Raw genomic sequence first — 27,968 nt, 5'->3', positions numbered from 1 at the left:
TCTTCCGTTTTCGATGTGTCTTTCATCTGCTGCACTATGTTTTTTTATGACAACTGATTCTACTGTTAAGGAGAGAATGTATGGCATATGAAGATATACTGAAATCAAACTTATATGGACACTTTGCTTAATATTAGATTCATGTCACTTTAAGGATTTCTGATTCACTGTTATAAGACTTAATTCTGTTTATTATTCCATCCCAGGATGTGTCAAGATATGCCAATGTCTAGATGGACTTTGTAATTCCCCTAGTCTTATCAAGAGTAAATGCACCTGTACGTAGGGAGATCAATTCCCAATAAACTGAAGATCAGTAGAATACGTGCATAGACAGATGCCAACCTGACCTAGAAGAGGTCTTTAGGGTGATAACGGTACAGAATAATCAACAAACAATATAATCAATCAAAAGTGACTTGTGCTAATTGTTATGTTAGAAAAATCCATGATGTAATGAGACTGCCTAATTTCTCCTATAAAAGGAGGCATTCTGCGGATGAATAAATTAGACGAGAAGCATTTGATACATGATCTACTGTGTATTGTGTGTTCTTTCCTCTGTACAAGTATCATCTCTTTCGGAGACCCAATTTGGCCACAGACACCCTTGTGTGACAGAATTCACACTACCATCCTCAACATTGCTCATTTCTTGGTGTCTTCAATGCTGACAAATACAGACAAATAATTATCTCTTATGCAATAGCATCAGAGAGGGATCTGATTGGATCCAAATTTATTTTGCAGTAGAACGATCCCAAACATTCAATTCAATTAAAAACTATCTCCAGTGTAAAGAAGAACAAGGAATCCTGGAAGTGATAATACGGCCCCAACGGAGCCCATATCTCAGAATTATCAAGTCTGTCTGGAATTACAAGAAGAGAAAGGATTTGTGCAAGCCTACATCCATTGAAGATTTGTGGTTGGTTCTCCTAGATTATTGGAGCAACCTAGCCTCACTACTGAGTTCCTTCAAAAATATTGTGCCTGTGTACCTCGAAAATGTACAGCGGGTATGGAAAGTATTCAGACCCCTTTAAAATGTTCACTTTGTTTCACTGCAGCCATTTGGTAAATTAAAAAAAGTTCATTTTTCTTTTCATTAATGTTCACTCTGCACCCCATCTTGACTGAAACCCCCCCAGAAATGTAGACATTTTTGCAAATTTATTAAAAAGGGAAAACTGAAATATCACATGATCATAAGTATTCAGACCCTTTGCTCAGTATTGAGTAGAAGCACCCTTTTGAGCTAGTGCAGCCACGAGTCTTCTTGGGAATGATGCAACAAGTTTTCACACCTGGATTTGGGGATCCTCTGCCATTCTTTCTTGCAGATCCTCTCCAGTTCCGTTAGGTCAATTGGGCTTAGGTCAGGGCTCTGGCTGAGCCGGTCAAGAATGGTCATAGAGTTGTTCTGAAGAGACTCCTTTGTTATTTTAGCAGTGTGCTTAGGGTTATTGTCTTGTTGGAAGGTGAACATTCGGCCAAGTCTGTGGTCCAGGGCTCTCTGGAAGAGGTTTTCATCCAGGATATCTCTGTACTTGGCCGCATTCATGTTTCCTTCAATGGCAACCAGTCGTCCTGTTCCTGCAGCTGAAAAACACCCCCATAACATGATGCTGCCACCTCCATATTTCACTGTTGGATTGTATTGGGAAGGTGATGAGCAGTGACTGGTTTTCTCCACACATACCGCTTAGAATTATCACCAAAAAGGTCTATCTTCGTCTCATCAGACCAGAGAATCTTATTTCTCATAGTGTGGGAGTCCTTCGTGTGTTTTTTTTAGCAAACTCAATGCGGGCTTTCATATGTTTTGCACTGGGGAGAGGATTCTGTCAGGCCACTCTGCCATAAAGGCCTGACTGGTGGAGGGCTTTCTGTGATAGTTGACTTTGTGGAACTTTCTCCCATCTCCCTACTGCATCTGTGGAACTCAGCCACAGTGATCTTGGGGTTCTTCTTTACCTCTCTCACAAGGCTCTTTTCCCACAATTGCTCAGATTGGCTGGGTTGCCAGGTCTATGAAGACTAATGGTGGTCCCAAACTTCTTCCATTTAAGGATTATGAAGGCCATTGTGCTCTTAGGATTCGGAACCTTGAGTGCTGCAGAAATTCTTTTGTAACCTTGACCAGATCTGTGCCTTGCCACATTTCTGTCTCTGAGCTCCTTGGCCTGTTCCTTTGACCTCATGATCCTCATTTGGTCATGCACTGTGAGGTCTTATATAGACAGGTGTGTGCCTTTGCAAATCAAGTTTAATTAACCACAGCTGGACACCAATGAAGAAGTAGAACCATCTCAAGGAGGATCACAAGAAAATGGACAGAATGTTACTTAAATATGAGTGTCTGAGCAAAGGGTCTGAATACTTATGACTATGTGATACTTCAGTTTTTCTTTTTTAATACATTTGCAAAAATGTCTACATTTCTGTTTTTGTTTTCAGTCAAGATGAGGTGCAGAGTGTACATTAATGAGAAAAAAATGAACTTTTTTGAATTTACCGAATGGCTGCAATGAAACAAAGAGTGAAAAATTTAAAGGGGTCTGAATACTTTACGTACCCACTGTATGCTGTGATGCTATCTTGAAGGCAAAGGGTGTCATTTTGTTAATCCCTTAATGACCAAGACACTTCGTGGGTTAATGACCGGGCCTAATTTTTTAAATCTGACCACTGTCACTTTATGAGATAATAACTCTGAATTGCTTCAACGGATCCTGCTGATTTTGAGACTGTTTTTTTCATGACATATTGTGCTTCATGATAGTTGTAAAATTTATTCGACATGACTTGTGTTTATTGGTGAAAAAAATGTAAATTTGGTAAAAATTTTGAAAATTTCACAATTTTCAGGCTTTTAATTCTCCTGCCCTTAAATCAGAGTTATATCACACAAATAGTTAATAAATAACATTTCCCACATGTCTACTTTACATCAGCACAATTTTTTAACCCCTTCATGACCCAGCCTATCTTGGCCTTAATGACCTTGCCATTTTTTGAAATTCTGACCAGTGTCCCTTTATGAGGTAATAACTCAGGAACGCTTCAACGGATCCTTGCGGTTCTGAGATTGTTTTTTCGTTACATATTGGGCTTCACGTTAGTGGTAAATTTAGGTCGATAATTTCTGAGTTTATTTGTGAAAAAAACGGAAATTTGGCGAAAATTTTGAAAATTTCGCAATTTTCACATTTTGAATTTTTATTCTGTTAAACCAGAGAGTTATGTGACACAAAATAGTTAATAAATAACATTTCCCACATGTCTACTTTACATCAGCACAATTTTGGAAACAACATGTTTTTTTGCTAGGAAGTTATAAGGGTTAAAATTTGACCAACGATTTCTCATTTTTACAACAAAATTTACAAAACCATTTTTTTTAGGGACCACCTCACATTTGAAGTCAGTTTGAGGGGTCTATATGGCTGAAAATACCCAAAAGTGACACCATTCTAAAAACTGCACCCCTCAAGGTGCTCAAAACCACATTCAAGAAGTTTATTAACCCTTCAGGTGCTTCACAGCAGCAGAAGCAACATGGAAGGAAAAAATGAACATTTAACTTTTTAGTCACAAAAATGATGTTTTAGCAACAATTGTTTTATTTTCCCAAGGGTAAAAAGAGAAACTGGACCCCAAAAGTTATTGTACAATTTGTCCTGAGTACGCTGATACCCCATATGTGGGGTGGAACCACTGTTTGGGCGCACGACAGGGCTTGGAAGGGAAGGAGCGCCATTTGACTTTTTCAATGAAAAATTGGCTCCAATCTTTAGCGGACACTATGTCGCGTTTGGAGAGCCCCCGTGTGCCTAAACATTGGAGCTACCCCACAAGTGACCCCATTTTGGAAACTAGACCCCCCAAGGAACTTATCTAGAAGCATAGTGAGCACTTTAAACCCTCAGGTGCTTCACAAATTGATCCGTAAAAATGAAAAAGTACTTTTTTTTCACACAAAATTTCTTTTAGCCTCAATTTTTTCATTTTCACATGGGCAACAGGATAAAATGGATCCTACAATTTATTGGGCAATTTCTCCTGAGTGCGCCGATACCTCATATGTGGGGGTAAACCACTGTTTGGGTGCACGGCAAGGCTCGGAAGGGGAGGCGCGCCATTTGACTTTTTGAATGGAAAATTAGCTCCAATCGTTAGCGGACACCATGTCGCGTTTGGAGAGCCCCTGTGTGCCTAAACATTGGAGCTCCCCTACAAGTGACCCCATTTTGGAAACTAGACCCCCCCAAGGAACTTATCTAGAGGCATAGTGAGCACTTAAAAGCCCCAGGTGCTTCACAGAAGTTTATAACGCAGAGCCGCAAAAATAAAAAATAATTTTTCTTTCCTCAAAAATGATTTTTAGCCTGGAATTTTTTATTTTTCCAAGGGTAACAGGAGAAATTGGACCCCAAAAGTTGTTGTCCAGTTTCTCCTGAGTACGCTGATACCCCATATGTGGGGGTAAACCACTGTTTTGGCACACGTCGGGGTTCGGAAGGGAAGTAGTGACGTTTTGAAATGCAGACTTTGATGGAATGCTCTGCGGGCGTCAGGTTGCGTTTGCAGAGCCCCTGTTGTGCCTAAACAGTAGGAACTCCCCACAAGTGACCACATTTTGGAAACTAGAACCCCAAGGGAACTTATCTAGATGTGTGGTGAGCACTTTGAACTCCCAAGTGCTTCACAGAAGTTTATAACGCAGAGCCGTGAAAATAATAAATGTGTTTCCTTTCCTCAAAAATATTTGTTTAGCCCAGAATTTTTTAATTTTCCCAATTGTAACAGGAGAAATTTGACACCAAAAGTTGTTGTCCAGTTTCTCCTGAGTACGCTGATACCCCATATGTGGGGGTAAACCACTGTTTGGGCACATGCCGGGGCTCGGAAGGGAAGTAGTGACGTTTTGGAATGCAGACTTTGATGGAATGGTCATCATGTTAGGTTTGCAGAGCCCCTGATGTGCCTAAACAGTAGAAACCCCCACAAGTGACCCCATTTTGGAGACTAGACCCCCCAAGGAACTTATCTAGATGTGTGGTGAGCACTTTCAACCCCCAAGTGCTTCACAGAAGTTTATAACGCAGAGCCGTAAAAATAAAAAATAATTGTTCTTTCCTCAAAAATTATGTTTTAGCAAGTAATTTTTTATTTTTGCAAGGGTAACAGGAGAAATTGGACCCCAATAGTTGTTGCCCAGTTTGTCCTGAGTAAGCTGGTACCCCATATGTGGGGATAAACCACTGTTTGGGCACACGTCGGGGCTTGGAAGGGAGGGAGCACCATTTGACTTTTTGAACGCAAGATTGGCTGGAATCAATGGTGGCGCCATGTTGCGTTTGGAGACCCCTGATGTGCCTAAACAGTGGAAACCCCTCAATTCTAACTTCAACACTAATTCCAACACACCCCTAACCCTAATCCCAACTGTAGCCATAACCCTAATCACAACCCTAACCCCAACACACCCCTAACCACAACCCTAACCCCAACACACCTGTAACCCTAATTCCAACCCTAATCCTAACCCTAATCCCAACCCTAACCCTAATCCCAACCCTAACCACAACTGTAACCCCAACACACCCCTATCCCTATCCGTAACCCTAACCACAAGCCTAATCTTAACCCTATTTCCAACCCTAGCCCTAATTCCAACCCTAACTCTAATTCCAACCCTAACCCTAAGGATATGTGCCCACGTTGCGGATTCGTGTGAGATTTTTCCGCACGATTTTTGAAAAATCTGCAGGTAAAAGGCACTGCGTTTTACCTGCGGATTTACAGCAGATTTCAAGTGTTTTTTTGTGCGGATTTCACCTGCGGATTCCTATTGAGGAACAGGTGTAAAACGCTGCAGAATCCGCACAAAGAATTGACATGCTGCGGAAAATACAATGCAGCGTTTCCGCACGGAATTTTCCGCACCATGGCCACAGCGGATTTGGTTTTCCATAGGTGTACATGGTACTGTAAACCTGATGGAAAACTGCTACGAATTCGCAGCGGCCAATCCGCTGCGGATCCGCGGCCAATCCGCTGCCTATCCGCTGCGGATCCGTGGCCAATCCGCTGCGGATCCGCAGCCAAATCCGCACTGTGTGCACATGCCCTACCCCTAACCCCTAACCCTAACCCTACCCCTAACCCTACCCCTAACCCTACCCCTAGTTCTAACCCTAGTTCTAACCCTAACCCTAGTGGAAAAAGAAAAAAAAAATATTTTCTTTTTTTTATTATTGTCCCTACCTATGGGGGTGATAAAGGGGGGGTCATTTACTATTTTTTTTTATTTTGATCACTGTGATAGATTTTATCACAGTGATCAAACTATACCTGGAACGAATCTGCCGGCCGGCAGATTCGGCGGGCGCACTGGGCATGCGCCCGCCATTTTGGAAGATGGCGGCGCCCATGGAGAAGACGGATGGACACCGGGAGCCTCGGTAAGTATAAGGGGGGGGAGATCGGGGCAAGGGGGGGGAGATCGGGGCACGGGGGGGGGGCATCGGAGCACGGCGGGGTGACATAGGAGCACGGGGGAGCGGACAGGAGGATGGGGGAGCAGAGCACAGGACGGAGGGGACTACGGGACAGATCGGTGGCTTGGGGGGGCGATCGGTGGGGTGGGGGGGGGGTCACATCAGTGTTTCCAGCCATGGCCGATGGTATTGCAGCATCGGCCATGGCTGGATTGTAATATTTCACCAGTTTTTTAGGTGAAATATTACAAATCGCTCTGATTGGCAGTTTCACTTTCAACAGCCAATCAGAGCGATCGTAGCCACGGGGGGTGAAGCCACCCCCCCTGGGCTGAAGTACCACTCCCCCTGTCCCTGCAGATCAGGTGAAATGGGAGTTAACCTTTCACCCGATCTGCAGGGACGCGATCATTCTGTGACACAGCATATGCGTCACAGGTCGGATTGGCACCGACTTTCATGACGCATACGCTGTGTCACAGGTCGGGAAGGGGTTAAACATTATTTTTTTTTGTTAGGAAGTTATAAGGGTTAAAAGTCGATTTCTCACTTTTCCAACAAAATTTACAAAACCATTTTTTAGGGACCCCATCACATTTGAAGTGACACTAAGGGGCCTATAAGACAGAAAGTACCCAAAAGTGACACCATTCTAAAAAAACTGCACCCCTCATCGTGTTCAAAACTAAAGTTGAGCAGATTTGATTCGGTCCCTGTTAGCTTGCCAAATAAGCCTCAGAGGGAACCTGGATACATGGTGCATGCTGGCTGATCATATATCCGGCGCCGCAGCTACATGTGTCGCGGCTGTGCCACTGTCACAGCACATGCATGGAGAGCCTGTGAAAATGAAAAAAACAATTTTTTCCACAAAAATTATATTTTAACCCCAAACGTTTTATTTTCTCAAGGTTAACAGGATTAAATGGACTCCAAAATTTGTTGTGTAATTTCTCCTGAGTGTTCCAATACTCTGTGTGTGTGGGAAAACTACTTTTGAGGCACAGTGCAAAGCTCAGAAGGGAAAAAGCGCCATAATGGAGTTCAGATTTTGCTGGAATGGTTTGAGGGTGCCATGTCACATTAGTAGAGCCTCTGAGGTGCCAGAACAGCAGAAACCCCTATAAGTGGTGTAATTTTACAAACTACACCTCTCAATTAATTAATTTAGGGGTGCAGTGATCATATTGACACCACAGGTGTGTCACATAATTTTATACTTTTGGGCAGTGAAGAAAAAATAATTACATTTTTACCATCCAAATTTTGTTTTAGCCACAGATTTGACATTTTTGTACAGGGAAATGAGTAAAAATGCACCAAAATTTGTTCCACAATTTCTGCTGAATGTAGAAATACCTCATATGTGGCTGTTGAGTACTGCTTAGCCACATGGCGAGACTTGGGAGGGATGGAGCGCTGTTTTCCTCCTGTGTACAGATTTTCCTAGAATAGTTTGCGGACTCCATATGCAGAATCCCTAAGTGCTACAAGAGTAGAATCCCCCTCAAGTGATACCATTTTGGAAATTATACCCCTAGTATAATAATAATTTGATTTCTATAGCGCCAACATATTCCGCAGCACTTTACATTTTAGAGGGGACTTGTATAGACAATAAAAGACATTACAGCATAACAATAATCACGTAAATCCACAGATACCCAGAAGAGTGAGGGGCTTACAATCTATGAAGAAATAGGGGAGACACGAAAGGTGGATGGTAACAATTGCTTTTACTGTTATGATGAGCCATATTGTAAGAAATCAGGTGTTCATGTAATGCTGCTACTACTACCAAACATGTGGACACTAAGGGTATGTGCACACGCTGCGGAATGGTGTGCAGATTTTCCTGCACTGATTTTGGTAAATCCACAGGAAAACCGCCCTGCGGATTTACTGCTGAATTACCGTGGATTTACAGCGTCTTTTGTGCTTATTCCACCTGCTGTTTTACACCTGCGGATTCCTATTATGGAACAGGTGTACACTGCTGCGGAATACGCACAAAGAATTGACGTGCTGCGGAATATAAACCGCTGCGTTTCCGCAAGTTTTTTTCCGCAGCATGTGCACTGCAGATTTTGTTTTCCATAGGTTTACATGGTACTGTAAACTCATGGAAAACTGCTGCGGATCCGCAGCAAAATCCACAAAGTATGCACATACCATAAAGGTGTTTTATGCACACTGGTGCTCAGAAGGGAGGGGGGCTTTTGGATTTGGTAGTGCAGAATTCGTTCAATTTCTTTAGGGGTACGAGGAGCTATTTTGCTTTTGCAAAGCCTTTGGACCACCAGTAACATGAAAGCCCCCTATATTTCTGTCAACAGATGACAGACCTGAGTTGGGACTTGCTTTTTTGAGAATTGGTTTGAAGCCTTTATTGGGAACATTTACATAACATTTGGGATCACATTTATCCAACACTCTACGCTGAGCACTTACTTTGGGGTTTCCATCTAAATCTCCAAGTGACGTGACAAACGACACCCCCGAGGGATCCATTCACTCCATTGAGGTAGCAGAGTTACTCTGGTCTCTGTCTGGCCTCTGTTCAGCAGTCTCTTTCTTTTCAAAAGTGCACAAAACTGTGGCGGACCACATTTTTATTCACACTTAAAGGGAATCTGTCACCACAAAAATCGTATATGAGCTAAGGCCACCGGCATCAGGGGCTTATCTACAGCATTCTGTAATGCTGTAGATAAGCCCCCGATGTATCCTGAAAGGTAAGAAAAGCAGGTTATATTATACTCACCCAGGGGCGGTCCCGCTGCGGTTTCTGCGCAGTGCCCCCTCAAACACACTTCATCATCTGCAGCCCCCTATCATTTCATCATGTGCAGTGCCCCCTTAAACACACTTCATCATTTGCAGCCCCCTATCATTTCATCATGCGCAGTGCCCCCTCAAACACACTTCATCATCTGCAGCCCCCTATCATTTCATCATGCGCAGTGCCCCCTAAAACACACTTCATCATTTGCAGCCCCCTATCATTTCATCATGCGCAGTGCCCCCTTAAACACACTTCATCATCTGCAGCCCCCTATCATTCCATCATGCGCAGTGCCCCCTCAAACACACTTCATCAATTGCAGCCCCCTATCATTTCATCATGCGCAGTGCCCCCTTAAACACACTTCATCATCTGCAGCCCCCTATCATTCCATCATGCGCAGTGCCCCCTCAAACACACTTCATCAATTGCAGCCCCCTATCATTTCATCATGCGCAGTGCCCCCTTAAACACACTTCATCATCTGCAGCCCCCTATCATTCCATCATGCGCAGTGCCCCCTTAAACACACTTCATCAATTGCAGCCCCCTATCATTTCATCATGCGCAGTGCCCCCTTAAACACACTTCATCATCTGCAGCCCCCTATCATTTCATCATGCGCAGTGCCCCCTCACACTTCATTTGCAGCCCCCTATCATTTAATCATGCGCAGTGCCCCCTTAAACACACTTCATCATCTGCAGCCCCCTATCATTTCATCATGCGCAGTGCCCCCTCAAACACACTTCATCATTTGCAGCCCCCTATCATTTAATCATGCGCAGTGCCCCCTTAAACACACTTCATCATCTGCAGCCCCCTATCATTTCATCATGCGCAGTGCCCCCTCAAACACACTTCATCATTTGGAGCCCCCTATCATTTCATCATGCGCAGTGCCCCCTCAAACACACTTCATCATCTGCAGCCCCCTATCATTTCATCATGTGCAGTGCCCCCTTACACACACTTCATCATTTGCAGCCCCCTATCATTTCATCATGCGCAGTGCCCCCTCAAACACACTTCATCATTTGCAGCCCCCTATCATTTCATCATGCGCAGTGCCCCCTTAAACACACTTCATCAATTGCAGCCCCCTATCATTTCATCATGCGCAGTGCCCCCTTAAACACACTTCATCATCTGCAGCCCCCTATCATTTCATCATGCGCAGTGCCCCCTCACACTTCATTTGCAGCCCCCTATCATTTAATCATGTGCAGTGCCCCCTTAAACACACTTCATCATCTGCAGCCCCCTATCATTTCATCATGCGCAGTGCCCCCTCAAACACACTTCATCATTTGCAGCCCCCTATCATTTAATCATGCGCAGTGCCCCCTTAAACACACTTCATCATCTGCAGCCCCCTATCATTTCATCATGCGCAGTGCCCCCTCAAACACACTTCATCATTTGCAGCCCCCTATCATTTCATCATGCGCAGTGCCCCCTCAAACACATTCATCATCTGCAGCCCCCTATCATTTCATCATGTGCAGTGCCCCCTTAAACACACTTCATCATTTGCAGCCCCCTATCATTTCATCATGTGCAGTGCCCCCTTAGGCTGGGGTCACACTTGGCGTAAGACAATACGCCACGTATTATACGTCCGTACTACGGCCGTAATACGGAGAAATGTTCCCAAAATATTGATCCGTAGTCAGGGTGTTTCAGCGTATTTTGCGCATGGCATCCTCCGTATGTAATCCGTATGGCATCCATACTGCGAGATTTTCTCGCAGGCTTGCAAAACCGACATCTAATGGATTTATGTGCTCAAATGTTCGGGAAAACATATATACAGTGTATATATATATATATGTCATTGAGACACATATATATATATTCTGTATTTAGATTTCATTCAGCGCGATATCTGTGAAAAGCCGGTAATTCAATTGCCGGCTTTTCATTTCTCCTGCACAAACCCGACAGGATATGAGACATGGTTTACATACAGTAAACCATCTCCTATCCCCTTTTTTTGCATATTCCACACTACTAATGTTAGTAGTGTGTATGTGCAAAATTTCAGCGCTGTAGCTGCTCAAATAAAGGGTTAAATGGCGGAAAAAATTGGCGTGGGCTCCCGCGCAATTTTCTCCGCCAGAGTGGTAAAGCCAGTGACTGAGGGCAGATATTAATAGCCAGGAGAGGGTCCATGGTTATTGGCCCCCCCGTGGCTAAAAACATCTGCCCCCAGCCACCCCAGAAAAGGCACATCTGGAAGATGCGCCTATTCTGGCACTTGGCCACTCTCTTCCCACTCCCTGTAGCGGTGGGATATGGGGTAATGAAGGGTTAATGCCACCTTGCTATTGTAAGGTGACATTAAGCCAGATTAATAATGGAGAGGCGTCAATTATGTCACCTATCCATTATTAATCCAATTGTTTGAAAGGGTTAAAACACACACACACACATGATTTAAAAGTATTTTAATGAAATAAACACAGCGGTTGTTGTAATAATTTATTGCTCTCTCAATCCATTTGCAGGCCCTCGCTTGGCAAAATAATAAACGCACAAGATACATACCTTCTGATGTCAGATCACGTCCAACGAGGTAATCCATCTGAAGGGGTTAACTAATATTACAGGCACGAGCTGCGATAAACCACTCGCTCGTGCCTGTAATCCCCGGGTGCTGAAAGGAAAGCTGGATCTGTACTTACATTGAGTCGTGGTGATGCGCCCTCTGGTGGATGTTCTCATGAACTGCAGCCTGGGAACTTTTTCCCACGCTCCAGGTCATATGAGGACATCCACCAGGGGGCGCATCACCGCGACTGAAGGAAATGTAGGTCAATGACCTACATTTCATTCATTCGCCGGGGAATTACACCGAGCGAGTGCATTAGCAGGGCTCGTGCCTGTAAAATAATTAACCCCTTCAGATGGATTACTTCGTGGGACGTGACGTGTCATCTGAAGGTATGTATCTTGTGCGTTTATTATTTTGCCAAGCGAGGGCCTGGAAATGGATTGAGAGAACAATAAAATATTAAAACAACCGCTGTGTTTATTTCATTAAAATACTTTTTAATAATGTGTGTGTGTGTGTGTTTTTTAACCCTTTCATACAATTGGATTAATAATGGATAGGTGTCATAATTGACGCCTCTCCATTATTAATCTGGCTTAATGTCACCTTACAATAGCAAGGTGGCATTAACCCTTCATTACCCCATATCCCACCGCTACAGGGAGTGGGAAGAGAGTGGCCAAGTGCCAGAATAGGCGCATCTTCCAGATGTGCCTTTTCTGGGGTGGCTGGGGGCAGATATTTGTAGCCAGGGGGGGCCAATAACCATGGACCCTCTCCTGGCTATTAATATCTGCCCTCAGTCACTGGCTTTACCATTCTGGCGGAGAAAATTGCGCGGGAGCCCACGCCAATTTTTTCCGCCATTTAACCCTTTATTTGAGCAGCTACAGCGCTGAAATTTTGCACATACACACTACTAACATTAGTATTGTGGAATATGCAAAAAAAAAAGGGGATATGAGATGGTTTACTGTATGAAAACCATGTCTCATATCATGTCGGGTTTGTGCAGGAGAAATGAAAAGCCGGCAATTGAATTACCGACTTTTCACTAACACCGCTGCGTATTTCTCGCAAGTCACACTGCTGGTCCGTGTGGAATCCGCATTTTTCTCGCCCCCATAGACTTTCATTGGCGATTTTTTTGCGCAGTACGCTGACAAATGCAGCATGCTGCGATTTTGTACGGCCGTAGAAAGCCGTATAATACTGAACCGTAATATACGGCTAATAGGAGCAGCCCCTGTTGTGAATTTGGATTCTGGGCTCCCCCGGTGGCTACTGGTGGAGTTGAACTGGTGTTTTCATCTTCTCTGTTCACCTGTTCCCATCAAGATGTGGGAGTCGCTATATAACCTTGCTGCTCTGTTAGTTGCTTGCCGGTCAACAATGTTATCAGAAGCCTCTCTGTGCTTGTTCCTGCTCCTAGACAACTACTAGATAAGTTGGACTCTTGTCCATGTTTGTTTTTGCATTTTTGTTCCAGTTCACAGCTGTAGTTTCGTTACTGTGTCTGGAAAGCTCTTGTGAACAGTAATTGCCACTCTGGTGTTATGAGTTAATGCCAGAGTTTTAAAGTAATTTCTGGATGGTGTTTTGATAGGGTTTTAAGCTGACCATGAAAGTGTCCTTTCTGTCTTCTGCTATGTAGTAAGTGGACCTCAAATTTGCTAAACCTATTTTCATACTACGTTTGTTATTTCATCTTTATTCACCGCCAATACATGTGGGGGGCCTCTGTCTCCTTTCGGGGTATTTCTCTAGAGGTGAGCTAGGACTTATATTTTCCTCTGCTAGCATTATTTAGTCCTCCGGCTGGTGCTGGGCATCTAGAATCAACGTAGGCATGCTACCCGGCCACTGCTAGTTGTGCGTTAGGTTTAGTTGATGGTCAGCTCAGTTCCCATCTTCCAAGAGCTAGTTCCTATATATGCTTATGCTATGATCTCTTGCCATTGAGATCATGACAGTTTGACCGGCCAACTAAAGGGTTAAATTCCTTGGCTGAGTAAGGAGAGAAATAAGAAGTCTGCTGAGAATTTTTTTTTTTTTTTTTTTTTTTCCTAATCTTTGAATGGCTCTGTGTCCACCTGTTTGTAATGGATCTTCAGAGTGTAACTGCAGGTTTGAATAATCTCGCCACGAAGGTACAAAATTTGCAAGACTTTGTTTTTCATGCACCTGTATCTGAGCCGAGAATTCCTTTGCCGGAATTTTTCTCGGGGAATAGATCTGGGTTTCAGAATTTTCGAAATAATTGCAAATTATTTTTGTCCCTGAAATTTCGCTCTGCTGGAGACCCTGCACAGCAGGTCAGGATTGTGATTTCCTTGCTCCGGGGCGACCCTCAAGACTGGGCTTTTTCATTGACACCAGGGGATCCTGCGTTGCTCAATGTGGATGCGTTTTTTCTGGCCTTGGGGTTGCTTTATGACGAACCTCATTTGGAGCTTCAGGCAGAAAAAACTTTGATGTCCCTATCTCAGGGGCAAGATGAAGCGGAAATTTACTGTCAAAGATTCCGTAAATGGTCTGTGCTTACTCAGTGGAATGAGTGCGCCCTGGCGGCGACTTTCAGAGAGGGTCTCTCTGATGCCATTAAGGATGTTATGGTGGGGTTCCCTGTGCCTGCGGGTCTGAATGAGTCCATGACAATGGCTATTCAGATCGACAGGCGTTTGCGGGAGCGCAAACCAGTGCACCATCTGGCGGTGTCCACTGAGAAGTCGCCAGAGAGTATGCAGTGTGATAGAATTCTGTCCCGAAGCGAGCGGCAGAATTTTAGACGGAAAAATGGGTTGTGTTTCTATTGTGGTGATTCTACTCATGTAATATCAGCATGCTCTAAGCGCACTAAAAAGCTTGATAAATCTGTTTCCATTTGCACCTTACCGTCTAAGTTTATTCTCTCTGTGACCCTGATTTGCTCTTTGTCATCTATTACCACGGACGCCTATGTCGACTCTGGCGCCGCTTTGAGTCTTATGGATTGGTCCTTTGCCAAACGCTGTGGGTATGATTTAGAGCCTTTGGAGACTCTTATTCCTCTGAAGGGGATTGACTCCACCCCATTGGCTAATAATAAACCACAATACTGGACACAAGTAACTATGCGTATTAATCCGGATCACCAGGAGATTATTCGCTTTCTGGTGCTGTATAATCTACATGATGATTTGGTGCTAGGATTGCCTTGGCTGCAATCTCACAACCCAGTCCTCGACTGGAGAGCTATGTCTGTGTTGAGCTGGGGATGTAAGGGGGCTCATGGGGATGTACCTGTGGTTTCCATTTCATCATCTATTCCCTCTGAAATTCCTGAGTTCCTGTCTGACTATCGTGACGTCTTTGAAGAATCCAAGCTTGGTTCATTACCTCCGCACCGAGAGTGCGATTGTGCCATAGATTTAATCCCGGGTAGTAAATACCCAAAGGGTCGTTTATTTAATCTGTCTGTGCCTGAACATGCTGCTATGCGAGAATATATAAAGGAGTCCTTGGAAAAGGGACATATTCGTCCATCGTCATCTCCCTTAGGAGCCGGTTTTTTCTTTGTGTCAAAAAAAGACGGCTCTTTGAGACCATGTATCGATTATCGGCTTTTGAATAAAATCACTGTAAAATATCAATATCCATTGCCGTTGCTGACTGATTTATTTGCTCGCATAAAGGGGGCCAAGTGGTTCTCTAAGATTGACCTTCGTGGGGCGTATAATTTGGTGCGAATCAGGCAGGGGGATGAGTGGAAAACCGCATTTAATACGCCCGAGGGCCACTTTGAGTATTTAGTGATGCCTTTTGGTCTTTCAAATGCTCCGTCAGTTTTCCAGTCCTTTATGCATGATATTTTTCGCGAGTATTTGGATAAATTTATGATTGTGTATCTGGATGATATTCTGATTTTTTCGGATGACTGGGACTCTCATGTCCAGCAAGTCAGGAGGGTTTTCCAGGTTTTGCGGTCTAATTCTTTGTGTGTGAAGGGTTCTAAGTGTGTTTTTGGGGTACAGAGGATTTCCTTTTTGGGATATATTTTTTCTCCCTCTTCCATTGAAATGGATCCTGTCAAGGTTCAAGCTATTTGTGATTGGACGCAGCCCTCTTCTCTTAAGAGTCTTCAGAAATTTTTGGGCTTTGCTAACTTTTATCGTCGATTTATTGCTGGTTTTTCGGATATTGCTAAGCCATTGACCGATTTGACTAAGAAGGGTGCTGATGTTGCTGATTGGTCCCCTGACGCTGTGGAGGCCTTTCGGGAGCTTAAGCGCCGTTTTTCCTCTGCCCCTGTGTTGCGTCAGCCTGATGTTGCTCTACCTTTTCAGGTTGAGGTCGACGCTTCTGAGATCGGAGCTGGGGCAGTGTTGTCGCAGAAAAGTTCTGACTGCTCCGTGATGAGGCCTTGTGCCTTCTTTTCCCGTAAATTTTCGCCCGCTGAGCGGAATTATGATGTTGGGAATCGGGAGCTTTTGGCCATGAAGTGGGCTTTTGAGGAGTGGCGCCATTGGCTTGAGGGGGCCAGACATCAGGTGGTGGTATTGACTGACCACAAAAACTTGATTTATCTTGAGACCGCCAGGCGCCTGAATCCTAGACAGGCGCGCTGGTCATTATTTTTCTCTCGGTTTAATTTTGTGGTGTCATACCTACCGGGTTCTAAGAATGTTAAGGCGGATGCCCTTTCTAGGAGTTTTGAGCCTGACTCGCCTGGTAACTCTGAGCCCACAGGTATCCTTAAGGATGGAGTGGTATTGTCAGCCGTTTCTCCAGACCTGCGGCGGGCCTTGCAGGAGTTTCAGGCGGATAGACCGGATCGTTGCCCACCTGATAAACTGTTTGTTCCTGATGATTGGACCAGTAGAGTCATCTCTGAGGTTCATTCTTCTGCGTTGGCAGGTCATCCTGGCATTTTTGGTACCAGGGATTTGGTGGCAAGGTCCTTCTGGTGGCCTTCCCTGTCACGAGATGTGCGAGGCTTTGTGCAGTCTTGTGACGTTTGTGCTCGGGCCAAGCCTTGTTGCTCTCGGGCTAGTGGATTATTGTTGCCCTTGCCTATTCCTAAGAGGCCTTGGACGCACATCTCGATGGATTTTATTTCAGATCTGCCTGTTTCTCAGAAGATGTCTGTCATCTGGGTGGTGTGTGACCGTTTCTCTAAGATGGTCCATTTGGTTCCTCTGCCCAAGTTGCCTTCTTCTTCCGAGTTGGTTCCTCTGTTTTTTCAAAATGTTGTTCGTTTGCATGGTATTCCTGAGAATATCATTTCTGACAGAGGGACCCAATTCGTGTCTAGATTTTGGCGGGCATTCTGTGCTAGGATGGGCATAGATTTATCTTTTTCGTCCGCTTTCCATCCTCAGACGAATGGCCAGACCGAGCGGACTAATCAGACCCTGGAGACATATCTGAGGTGTTTTGTGTCTGCTGACCAGGATGATTGGGTTGTTTTTTTGCCATTGGCAGAGTTCGCTCTCAATAATCGGGCCAGCTCTGCCACTTTGGTGTCCCCGTTTTTCTGTAATTCGGGGTTTCATCCTCGATTTTCCTCTGGTCAGGTGGAATCTTCGGATTGTCCTGGAGTGGATGCTGTGGTGGAGAGATTGCATCAGATCTGGGGGCAGGTGGTGGACAATTTGAGGTTGTCCCAGGAGAAGACTCAGCTTTTTGCCAACCGCCACCGTCGTGTTGGTCCTCGGCTTTGTGTTGGGGATTTGGTGTGGTTGTCTTCTCGTTTTGTCCCTATGAGGGTCTCTTCTCCTAAGTTTAAGCCTCGGTTCATCGGCCCGTATAAGATATTGGAGATTCTTAACCCTGTTTCCTTCCGTTTGGACCTCCCTGCATCCTTTTCTATTCATAACGTTTTTCATCGGTCATTATTGCGCAGGTATGAGGTACCGGTTGTGCCTTCCGTTGAGCCTCCTGCTCCGGTGTTGGTTGAGGGTGAGTTGGAGTACGTTGTGGAGAAAATCTTAGACTCTCGTGTTTCCAGACGGAGACTCCAGTATTTGGTCAAGTGGAAGGGATACGGCCAGGAGGATAATTCTTGGGTGAATGCATCTGATGTTCATGCCTCTGATCTGGTTCGTGCCTTTCATAGGGCCCATCCTGATCGCCCTGGTGGTTCTGGTGAGGGTTCGGTGCCCCCTCCTTGAGGGGGGGGTACTGTTGTGAATTTGGATTCTGGGCTCCCCCGGTGGCTACTGGTGGAGTTGAACTGGTGTTTTCATCTTCTCTGTTCACCTGTTCCCATCAAGATGTGGGAGTCGCTATATAACCTTGCTGCTCTGTTAGTTGCTTGCCGGTCAACAATGTTATCAGAAGCCTCTCTGTGCTTGTTCCTGCTCCTAGACAACTACTAGATAAGTTGGACTCTTGTCCATGTTTGTTTTTGCATTTTTGTTCCAGTTCACAGCTGTAGTTTCGTTACTGTGTCTGGAAAGCTCTTGTGAACAGTAATTGCCACTCTGGTGTTATGAGTTAATGCCAGAGTTTTAAAGTAATTTCTGGATGGTGTTTTGATAGGGTTTTAAGCTGACCATGAAAGTGTCCTTTCTGTCTTCTGCTATGTAGTAAGTGGACCTCAAATTTGCTAAACCTATTTTCATACTACGTTTGTTATTTCATCTTTATTCACCGCCAATACATGTGGGGGGCCTCTGTCTCCTTTCGGGGTATTTCTCTAGAGGTGAGCTAGGACTTATATTTTCCTCTGCTAGCATTATTTAGTCCTCCGGCTGGTGCTGGGCATCTAGAATCAACGTAGGCATGCTACCCGGCCACTGCTAGTTGTGCGTTAGGTTTAGTTGATGGTCAGCTCAGTTCCCATCTTCCAAGAGCTAGTTCCTATATATGCTTATGCTATGATCTCTTGCCATTGAGATCATGACAAGCCCCATTGAGAATAATTGTGCCGTATGTTATGCGAGTTTTACGGACGTAGTTTCTGCGCTCTTACATCCGTAAAACTCGCATGTGTGACCCCGGCCTTAAACACACTTCATCATTTGCAGCCCCCTATCATTTCTTCAAGCGCAGTGCCCCCTCAAACACACTTCATCATTTGCAGCCCCCTATCATTTCATCATGCGCAGTGCCCCCTCAAACACACTTCATCATTTGCAGCCCCCTATCATTTCATCATGCGCAGTGCCCCCTTAAACACACTTCATCATTTGCAGCCCCCTATCATTTCATCATGTGCATCATGTGCATCATGTGCTCCAAAATGGCTGCCGGGCCCCAGCGCCGACATGTGCGCTGCAGTGCATGTACCGCCCGCAGGAGAGACAGCGCTACAGTAAGCGCTGTCCCCCCTGTGTGGTGCTGAAGGCGGCATTCATCTCTTCTCCCCCACAGGAGAGAAGAGATGAATGATAAATTTTTTGTTTTTTTTTGTTAAAAATAAAGTTGCTTTGACCTCCCGCCTCCCATCCCCAGTGCGCCGCCCGGCCCCTTGCAGAAGAAATACTCACCCGGCCCCCGGATGTCTCCTCTCTCCTCTGCGCATATTCCTCACTGTAATGAGCGGTCCCACGTGACCGCTCACACAGGACAGGCTGCCAGCTGTCTCTCCTGCATGGTCCGTGTGGTCCTCAGGCGGCACACGGGCGGCACACAGATGTGCCACGTGAGCACACGGACACACGTAAACGGATAACTCCGGTACTGATTTCTCTGCTACCGGAATTATCTGGACGTGTGAAAGAGGCCTTACACAGCTTCCCCCTGCACCCCACCTCCTCCTTTATACACAGCATTTTTCTGCAGCACAGCTTTTCTCCTTAAGGCCGGGGTCACATTGCACTCGGACCAATGGTAAACTATGGGGCAACTCCCAGCAGCCGATTTTTTTGTTGGCCGCTTTCCTTGGTCCGAGACAATCGCAGCATGCTGCGATTGTCACAGACACTCGGCCGACTCTCGGCTCACTCGCACCCATATAAGCCTATGGGTGCGAGTGAGCCAACGCACATCACTCGGATATCATCCGAGTGATGTGCGTTAAACGCTGACCCCGGCAATGGAGGAGATGGAGAAATTAGTTTCTCCGCCTCCTTCGCAGCTGTGCTCCGATCCGCTCTGTGTGAGAGGTTCAGAACACAGACGCATGACACTCAGCTCCCGCTCGCAGCAGAGCAGGAGCCGAGGGTCATTAGCATATCGCATCCGATGCTCTCGCATCAGATGCAATACACTAGTGTGACCCCGGCCTTATAGTCGCCTCCTCCAGCAGCACCTCACATTCCTCTTCCATATACAATTAGAAATACTTGATCCCGAGAGAAATTGCACTAATTGCAATGAAGCGTATCGTATAAACAGCCTACTTCTTCTCCAGCACCACACTTTTCTCCTTTAGACCTCGTTCACACGTTATTTGGTCAGTATTTTTACCTCAGTATTTGTAAGCTAAAACTTGGAGGAAAACAATCAGAGGAAAAGTATATTAGAAACACGTCACCACTTCTGTATTTTTCTCCCACTTGTGATTTTGGCTTACTGAGGTAAAATACTGATCAAATACTGAACTTGTGAATGTGGCCTTATACAAAGCCTCCACCTCCAGCGCCTCACTCTTCTCAATACACAGCCTCATACAGCAGCAGCACCTCACGCCTCTCATTTTCCCCTCACATCTCCCATTTTCCCATCTTGCCTCTCATTTCTCCCCTCACATCTCTCATTTTCCTCTCGCTCCTCTCCTTTTCCCCTTCACTCCTCTCATTTTCCCCCTCACTCCTCTCCTTTTCCCTTCTCGCATCTGTCATTTTGACCTCACACCTATTATTTTCTTATCACTCCACTATTTTCCCCTCACTCACTCACGGATACATCTAAGGTCGTGAATGGTTAACACATGCTTTTTGTGAAACTCTTCACGTTTTATGCAGAAACATAAAAAATAGGACCAGTACCTAAAATGTCCTATCTAAATATCTATCTTTACATTCTTTTTTTAATTGACATTTTTCAAATTTTACAGGAAAAGAAAAAACAATTAGGCATTTTAGATTTTTCATTATCATTTACAGGTTAACAGCCAATCTTATACTATAGTAATAATTAAACATTTTCAAGTAGATAAAGAGTAAAATCCTACTAACAGACAAGCAAACAAAAACAGACTCAGAAAAAAGAAAAGGGGGGAAATGATGTAGGATGTTATGTATAACCTAGTTATAGCCATCTCATAGAGGTCATATATTTAACATGGACCAAAAGGAATCCCAAGAGGATCTTTTCAGTCCAACCACTTGTGCTATCAGTTGTATTATAAAACTCCCCACACTTCTCTCGATTCGTCTATTTTTTTCAATCTTGTCTCACACAGGAAATCACAGGAGGCAGCACTGACTGGCCGCAGTGTCTATTAGGGCTCCTTCTCACTTGTGTGAAATATGTCCGAATCTCGCAGGTTAAAACTCGGCTCTGCCGCCGGCACTCCAGAGCAGAGCGTGTGGCCGCACAGCAATACATGGAGCTGCACGCTCCGCTCCCAAGTTCCGGCAGCAGAGCCGTGTGTTACCATGCGAGACTCGGACGTATTTCATGCAAGTGAGAAGGAGCCCTTACAGTGAGAGACACGTCTTCCTGTGATACACGGCTCTGCTCCATACACCTCGTACACACGGCTTTGCTCCATACACCTCGTACACACACTGCTCCGCTCCGTACACCTCGTACACACACGGCTCCACTCCGTACACCTCATACACACACGGCTCTGCTCTGTACACCTCGTACACACACGGCTCTGCTCCATACACCTCGTACACACACGGCTCCGCTCCGTACACCTCGTACACACACGGCTCCACTCCGTACACACACAGCTCCGCTCCGTACACCTTGTACACACACTGCTCCGCTCCGTACACCTCGTACACACACGGCTCCGCTCCGTACACCTCGTACACACACGGCTCCGCTCCGTACACCTCGTACACACACGGCTCCGCTCCGTACACCTCGTACACACACGGCTCCGCTCCGTACACCTCGTACACACACGGCTCCGCTCCATACACCTCGTACACACACGGCTCCGCTACATCCACCCTGTAAACCCCTCCTGACTCCACACATAATCTTCCCCTCATCCAGCACCATGACAACCAGCACAGCAGAGTCCTGCATACACTGAGGCCCCTGATCATGTGACCCCTGACTCCTCCCCTCCTGTGACCTCATCACAGGTCCTGTGCGCACAGAGCAGCCATATATGTGGTGTGCGGCTCTGCAGGTGGAGGTAGGTGCTGGAGATTCCCCATTACTGGGCAGGAGGGGGGGCAGTAACCCCTTCAGTGCTGACACCACTGTGCCCTCTGCCTCCCTTATCTCTAGTGCTGGGACCTTTCTCTTCCCCCCACATTACACAGAGCAGCCATGTATCTGGAGTGGCCTCTAGATTGGAGGCTCCTGTGAGATTCTCCATCCTTCCAGCAGCTTCTCTCTGAGGGCTCAGTACGGACAGGACTATGATGGAGGAGATCCCAGGAGCCTCATAGACTCCATTCTGGGAGGAGCAGGAAGAAATATTTTATGAGGTCTTTCTTGAATGCAATTAAAAGGAATCTGTCACCCCATTTTTTGCCTATAAGCTATGGCCACCGCCATCAGGGGCTTATCTACAGCATTCTGTAATGCTGTGATAAACCCCCAATGTATCCTGAAAGAGAACAAAAACAAGGATTATATTCACCCAGGAGCAGTTCGGTCCGGGGCCTCCCATCTTCTTACGATGACGTCCTCTTCTTGTCTTCCTGCTGCGGCTCTGGCGCAGGCGTACTTTATCTGACCTGTTGAGGGCAGAGCAAAGTACTACAGTGCGCAGGCATCGGGCCTCTCTGACATTTCCTGACGCCTGCGCACTGCAGTACTTTGTTCTGCTTACTGTGCTTTGATCTTGCTTTGCTGTACTTTGATCACATAATTATCATGTAATAATTGTATCACATAATATTGAGCAGAATTAATGCTACTGACTCGCTGCTACATGTTCCGATTGGGCTTATTGTAACTTGTATCCTTCCTTGTAGCAGTGAATCAGCACCATATAGTTAAAGGTATTATCCGGGACTTTACAAGAAACAAAAAATGTACCTTAAGCACTATCAGGTAGGTAATTGCAACTTACCTGTCTATTGTGCATGGCGCCGTTCTTCCCCGGCACAGAGCGGTCACTTCTGCCAATCAGAATGACTTCGGAAGTCCAGCCTCCTTCGACAAAATGGAGCGGAAAATAAGCCTCCACTCTGTAGACGTGATGTCAGCACAGGTTTCTGAATCCCCGGCAGAAGTGGTCTGTAGCCACTCTGTTCTGGGTAAGAACGGCGCCGTGCACAACAAGCTGGTAAGTAGCAACTAACTGATTGTTAGTGCTTAGGTATATTTTTTTGTAAACTCCCGGATACCCCCTTTAACTGCTTTTATAAAGTTTATAAATCATATATTCCTGTTATTCAGCCATTGTACCTTGATAATCGGCTTCCCCCTCGCACACACTGTATGATACCCCAACAGACTCCCAAGACAGTATTATGCTCCCAAAGCTCCTCAACCGAATTTGATGGCCGGTCATAGATGTAATAGTAAAATGGGTCCAATATCTAAACCGTCTCTTGAGAAAGGAAATGTCATCCCCATATTAAACATTGAAGCATGGCTTAATGTTAACTTGGTAAAGGAAAAAAGCGCAATCACTCTTGCTTCCTGCTGTGAACAGGTAAATGAAGTAGATCATCTGACAAAGTCTGTACAAGAGGCTGAGAGGCATGACTTTTCTCCTCTGTGGATATAAGTTTCCTTTCTTCAAAGCCACATCTGGCAATGAACATAAGACATTCTGGCACCGAAGTCCAGTTATGAATATTGTGGTTTTTGTGAAAAGCTCACGTCCTACAGCTACATTTGACATATTTTCGGCGTTGTGATGAATGTAACACATTTACTTACAACGCTTGTTGGCCTCTGCATCAGTCCCAAATTAAAATATGGCAGATTTTACTGATTTTTTTTTTTTAGGGTTTGCATCCGTTCATGTTTTCTTTTTATTGTGAAGCAAACAACAAATAGGACAAAATAATGGAAACCGTCAGTGTGCATAACTATTCACCCCTCTAAAGTCAGTACTTTGCAGAGCCCCTTTTGTGGCAATTACAGCTGTAAGTCGCTTTGGATAAGTCTACTAGCTTTCCAGTGGGATTTCAGCCCATTCCTCAAGGCAAAACTGCTCCATCTCTTTCAAGTTTCAGCATTGTTCAATATCTTCATGGAGCTAATTAACTTATGTTCCAGTCCATAAGAGAATAGAGAATACAATATCTACATGTTCTATATTCTTATTATCTCCAGTAATTGTATTATTGCATGGGATTGTTTATGACGTTACATCAGCTCATCTTCTCATTCAAATTCCTACAATTTTGGACCCTTTCAGTGGAGATCTTCTATATTAAAGACTTTTCCTGATTGAGAATTATACTGAGTGACCCATCAAGCATGCAGATGGACAGGGTCCAGTTGGAAGAGATATTACGCCTCACCTTAGAGATACTGTTCCAGCTTACTGGAGAGGTGAGAGATTCTGATGACGTCACATTACATCATTCTTATCTATAGGAATAATAAATTAATATAACTTGAGAGATTAGGACTCTGGAAATGACAATAGTGAGATTTATTAATGTGTCTCTCCATAACCAGGATTATATAGTAGTGAAGAAGACCTCTATTGAGCGCTGTCAGTCACCTGATTCTTCACCTCACATCCTGAAACATGAGAGCATCAATGGTCAGAAGATCCTAGAACTCCTCAACAAGATGATTGAGCTGCTGACTGGAGAGGTGACACTGCTGGGAATGCTGGGAAATTATATAGTAACACTGCAAAGGGATCTGGGGAATGACAGTATCATTGTATGTGTCAGGTTCCTATAAGGTGTCAGGATATCACTGTCTATTTCTCCATGGAGGAGTGGGAGTATTTAAAAGGACACAAAGATCTGTACAAGGACGTCATGATGGAGGTTCCCCAGTCCCTCACATCACCAGGTAATACACAGGATCAAATACACACGGCCTATCATTATCTGTATGTAAAGAATGAATTCAGTCCCTGTATGTGTTTCCTCCAGTTCTATCCAGTAAGAGGACAACACCAGAGAGATGTCCCCGTCCTCTTCTTCCACAGGACTGTAAACAAGAAGATCCCAATGTTCCTCAGGATCATCAGGTAGATGGAGAGAAGGTGTCATGAGATCTCCCTTATGATGTGTAGATGGCCATGAAGGTCTTGTGCTCATTCTTGGTTTATCCACCAGTATTATATGTGTAATACTTGTGTAATGAGTATGGTGGAGATGGCAGGATTGAAGCTGATCTTAGATGTGACTTCTCATCTGTCTGTGAGTGTGTACTTGTGTGTATATATACATCAGGATGCATATGGTAAATGGTTGCCTCCCGGATATTTCCATCACCAATTGTAAAGAAAAGTAGTTGTTCAATGCATGTGTCATTTACAGGTCAGCTGTTTTATGCAGTGGCGCATTCTACTTCACTATTCTATGCATTTATTAGTGGTGTACCGTAGCACCCAACTGTCCCAGATCTAGCGGGAGAGTCCCAAATTAGGGGAGCTGTCCTGGGAAGAGCTATGTCCCAACTTTCACTCTTTGTGCAACGTCTCGTCTCCTGCCATGCAGTATCTTCATGTCTCTGGGTTCTTTGCTGAGTTCCTCTTCCTCCTCCTCAGTGGGAAGGGCCTGCATCTCTCTTTACATAAGTACATTCAGTTGATTAACCCATTCTTCTGTTTTATTGAAGTAATTCAAACTCCCAAATTGTAGCATTTGAGGAACAAGTCACAGGCTGCCTGCCAAGACTAGGAGAATATTCTTCATTACAGAAACAATGTACTTGTAAATAGAGCTTAATTTATATATATAAGAGGCATCGTGATTACTCGCTAATCCCGCCCCCTGCACAGTAGCTCCACCCCCACCACATTACCACACATAATCCCGCCCCCCACCCCATTACCACACACAATCCCACCCCCACCCCATTACCACACACAGTCCCGCCCCCCACCACATCACCACACATAATCCTGCCCCCCACCACATCACCACACATAATCCCGCCCCCCCACCACATTACCACACATAATCCCGCCCCCCACCACATCACCACACATAATCCCGCCCCCCACCACATCACCACACATAATCCGGCCCACCCACATCACCACACACAGTCCCGCCCCCCACCACATTACCACACACAATCCCGCCCCCACCACATCACTACACATAATCCCACCCCCCCACCACATTACCACAGATAATCCCGCCTCCCCACCACATTACCACACATAATCCCGCCCCCCCACCACATTACCACACATAATCCCGCCCCCCACCACATTACCACATGAGGCTCCGTCCTCACACATTACCACACATTACCACACGAGGCTCCGTCCCCACACATTACCACACGAGGCTCCGTCCCCACACATTACCACACGAGGCTCCGTCCCCACACATTACCACACGAGGCTCCGTCCCCACACATTACCACACGAGGCTCCGTCCCCACACATTACCACACGAGGCTCCGTCCCCACACAGTACCACACGAGGCTCCGTCCTCACACATTACCACACGAGGCTCCGTCCTCACACATTACCACACGAGGCTCCGTCCCCACACATTACCACACGAGTTTCCGTCCCCACACATTACCACACGAGGCTCCGTCCTCACACATTACCACACGAGGCTCCGTCCCCACACATTACCACACGAGGCTCCGTCCCCACACATTACCACACGAGGCTCCGTCCTCACACATTACCACACGAGGCTCCGTCCCCACACATTACCACACGAGGCTCCGTCCTCACACATTACCACACGAGGCTCCGTCCCCACACATTACCACACGAGGCTCCGTCCCCACACATTACCACACGAGGCTCCGTCCCCACACATTACCACACGAGGCTCCGTCCCCACACATTACCAAACGAGGCTCCGTCCCCACACATTACCACACGAGGCTGATTTTACACTGTAAATAAAATGTATTATTAGTATTATTCAGATTTTTAATGATTATTATTGTTATTAACTTCATTTTAAGTTAATTTACCACCTGCGTAAGTGCTATTGAATGTTGTCATTATTTACTTTAGTTTAATCACCAGCAGCGTTAATTAGATAGCAATGAGCGAGCTGGCTGGAAACAGGTAGTCTCTATATACCAGTGCACTTCTATATACCTGTATTATAGGGGTAAAAAGAAAACTGAGTTTGCTTTTTCCTATATAATTACTAAAAAAAACGAAAAACAATTATACTGATTTACTTTTTAATGCATTTTTTAAAAAAGATAAGTCCACAAAGCTTTGAATAAAAATGTAATGCTTGAGCCTGTGTTCACACAGTGCACATGTTATGTTTTTCTGCTGCTTTTTTATCTGTTAATTTTTTGTAGGTGTCGGCACCATACTACACTATACTAATCTCTGATTATTGCATTTTTGCTGTGTTTTTATTTGCATTTTCCCCCTTATTTGATGTGTTTTTGGTGCAGTTATGAAGCAGCATTTTAATGCTTTTATATAGTACATAAAAGCTTTGCTTTTGAATATAAAAATTAAGCGACATCTTTTTTGTTACATGCGTTTTCTTTACGCTCCAAATAGTAGTTCCTATTTTTTGTCTAGCAGAGCTCACTTCACTTTTTTTTAACAAAGCCACAGTCTCAGTCAGGGCCCCAGAGGTCCTCCAAACAGTACTGTTCCCACCACTGCACACTCACCTACTCTCTCCAACCATTTTTACTTCAGAAGGCCACCATATATGAACAACAGTCTCCATTAAGTCGCACACTAACACTCTCTTCTTCAGATTTTTAGCAACAGCTTTCTATGTTTGTTTGAGCCACTGCGAACTACATTGACAGCGGAGAGGGCGAGGCTATTACACCTCACCCTAGAGATCCTCTCCCAGCTTACTGGAAAGGTGAGAAAATCTGATGACGTCACATTACATCATTCTTATCTATGGGAATAACAGATGGACAGAACTGGAGAGGTGAGGACTCTGG

General features: G+C 45.2%; 1 protein-coding gene across 2 annotated transcripts in view; it reads left to right on the top strand.

Moving 5' to 3' along the window:
- LOC143767512 (uncharacterized) overlaps nt 1-27,968 on the top strand; it is a 127,020-nt gene that overhangs the window by 84,785 nt on the left and 14,267 nt on the right. The window contains exons 1-6 of one of the 2 annotated variants that reach the window (XM_077255909.1): nt 22,032-22,097; nt 24,288-24,424; nt 24,554-24,694; nt 24,778-24,901; nt 24,985-25,082; nt 27,770-27,883. The exons of the other annotated variant lie outside the window; for it this stretch is intronic. Coding sequence (XP_077112024.1) covers nt 24,350-24,424; nt 24,554-24,694; nt 24,778-24,901; nt 24,985-25,082; nt 27,770-27,883 — 552 coding nt within the window. The 5' untranslated portion in view covers nt 22,032-22,097; nt 24,288-24,349. Of the gene's footprint in view, nt 1-22,031; nt 22,098-24,287; nt 24,425-24,553; nt 24,695-24,777; nt 24,902-24,984; nt 25,083-27,769; nt 27,884-27,968 lie in introns of those variants that run through there. 2 annotated transcript variants of the gene reach the window in all.

The sequence above is a fragment of the Ranitomeya variabilis genome, chromosome 4, assembly GCF_051348905.1.
Source record: "Ranitomeya variabilis isolate aRanVar5 chromosome 4, aRanVar5.hap1, whole genome shotgun sequence".
In the NCBI taxonomy this organism is placed as follows: domain Eukaryota; kingdom Metazoa; phylum Chordata; class Amphibia; order Anura; family Dendrobatidae; genus Ranitomeya; species Ranitomeya variabilis.
This window is presented reverse-complemented; position numbering and strand designations above follow the sequence as displayed.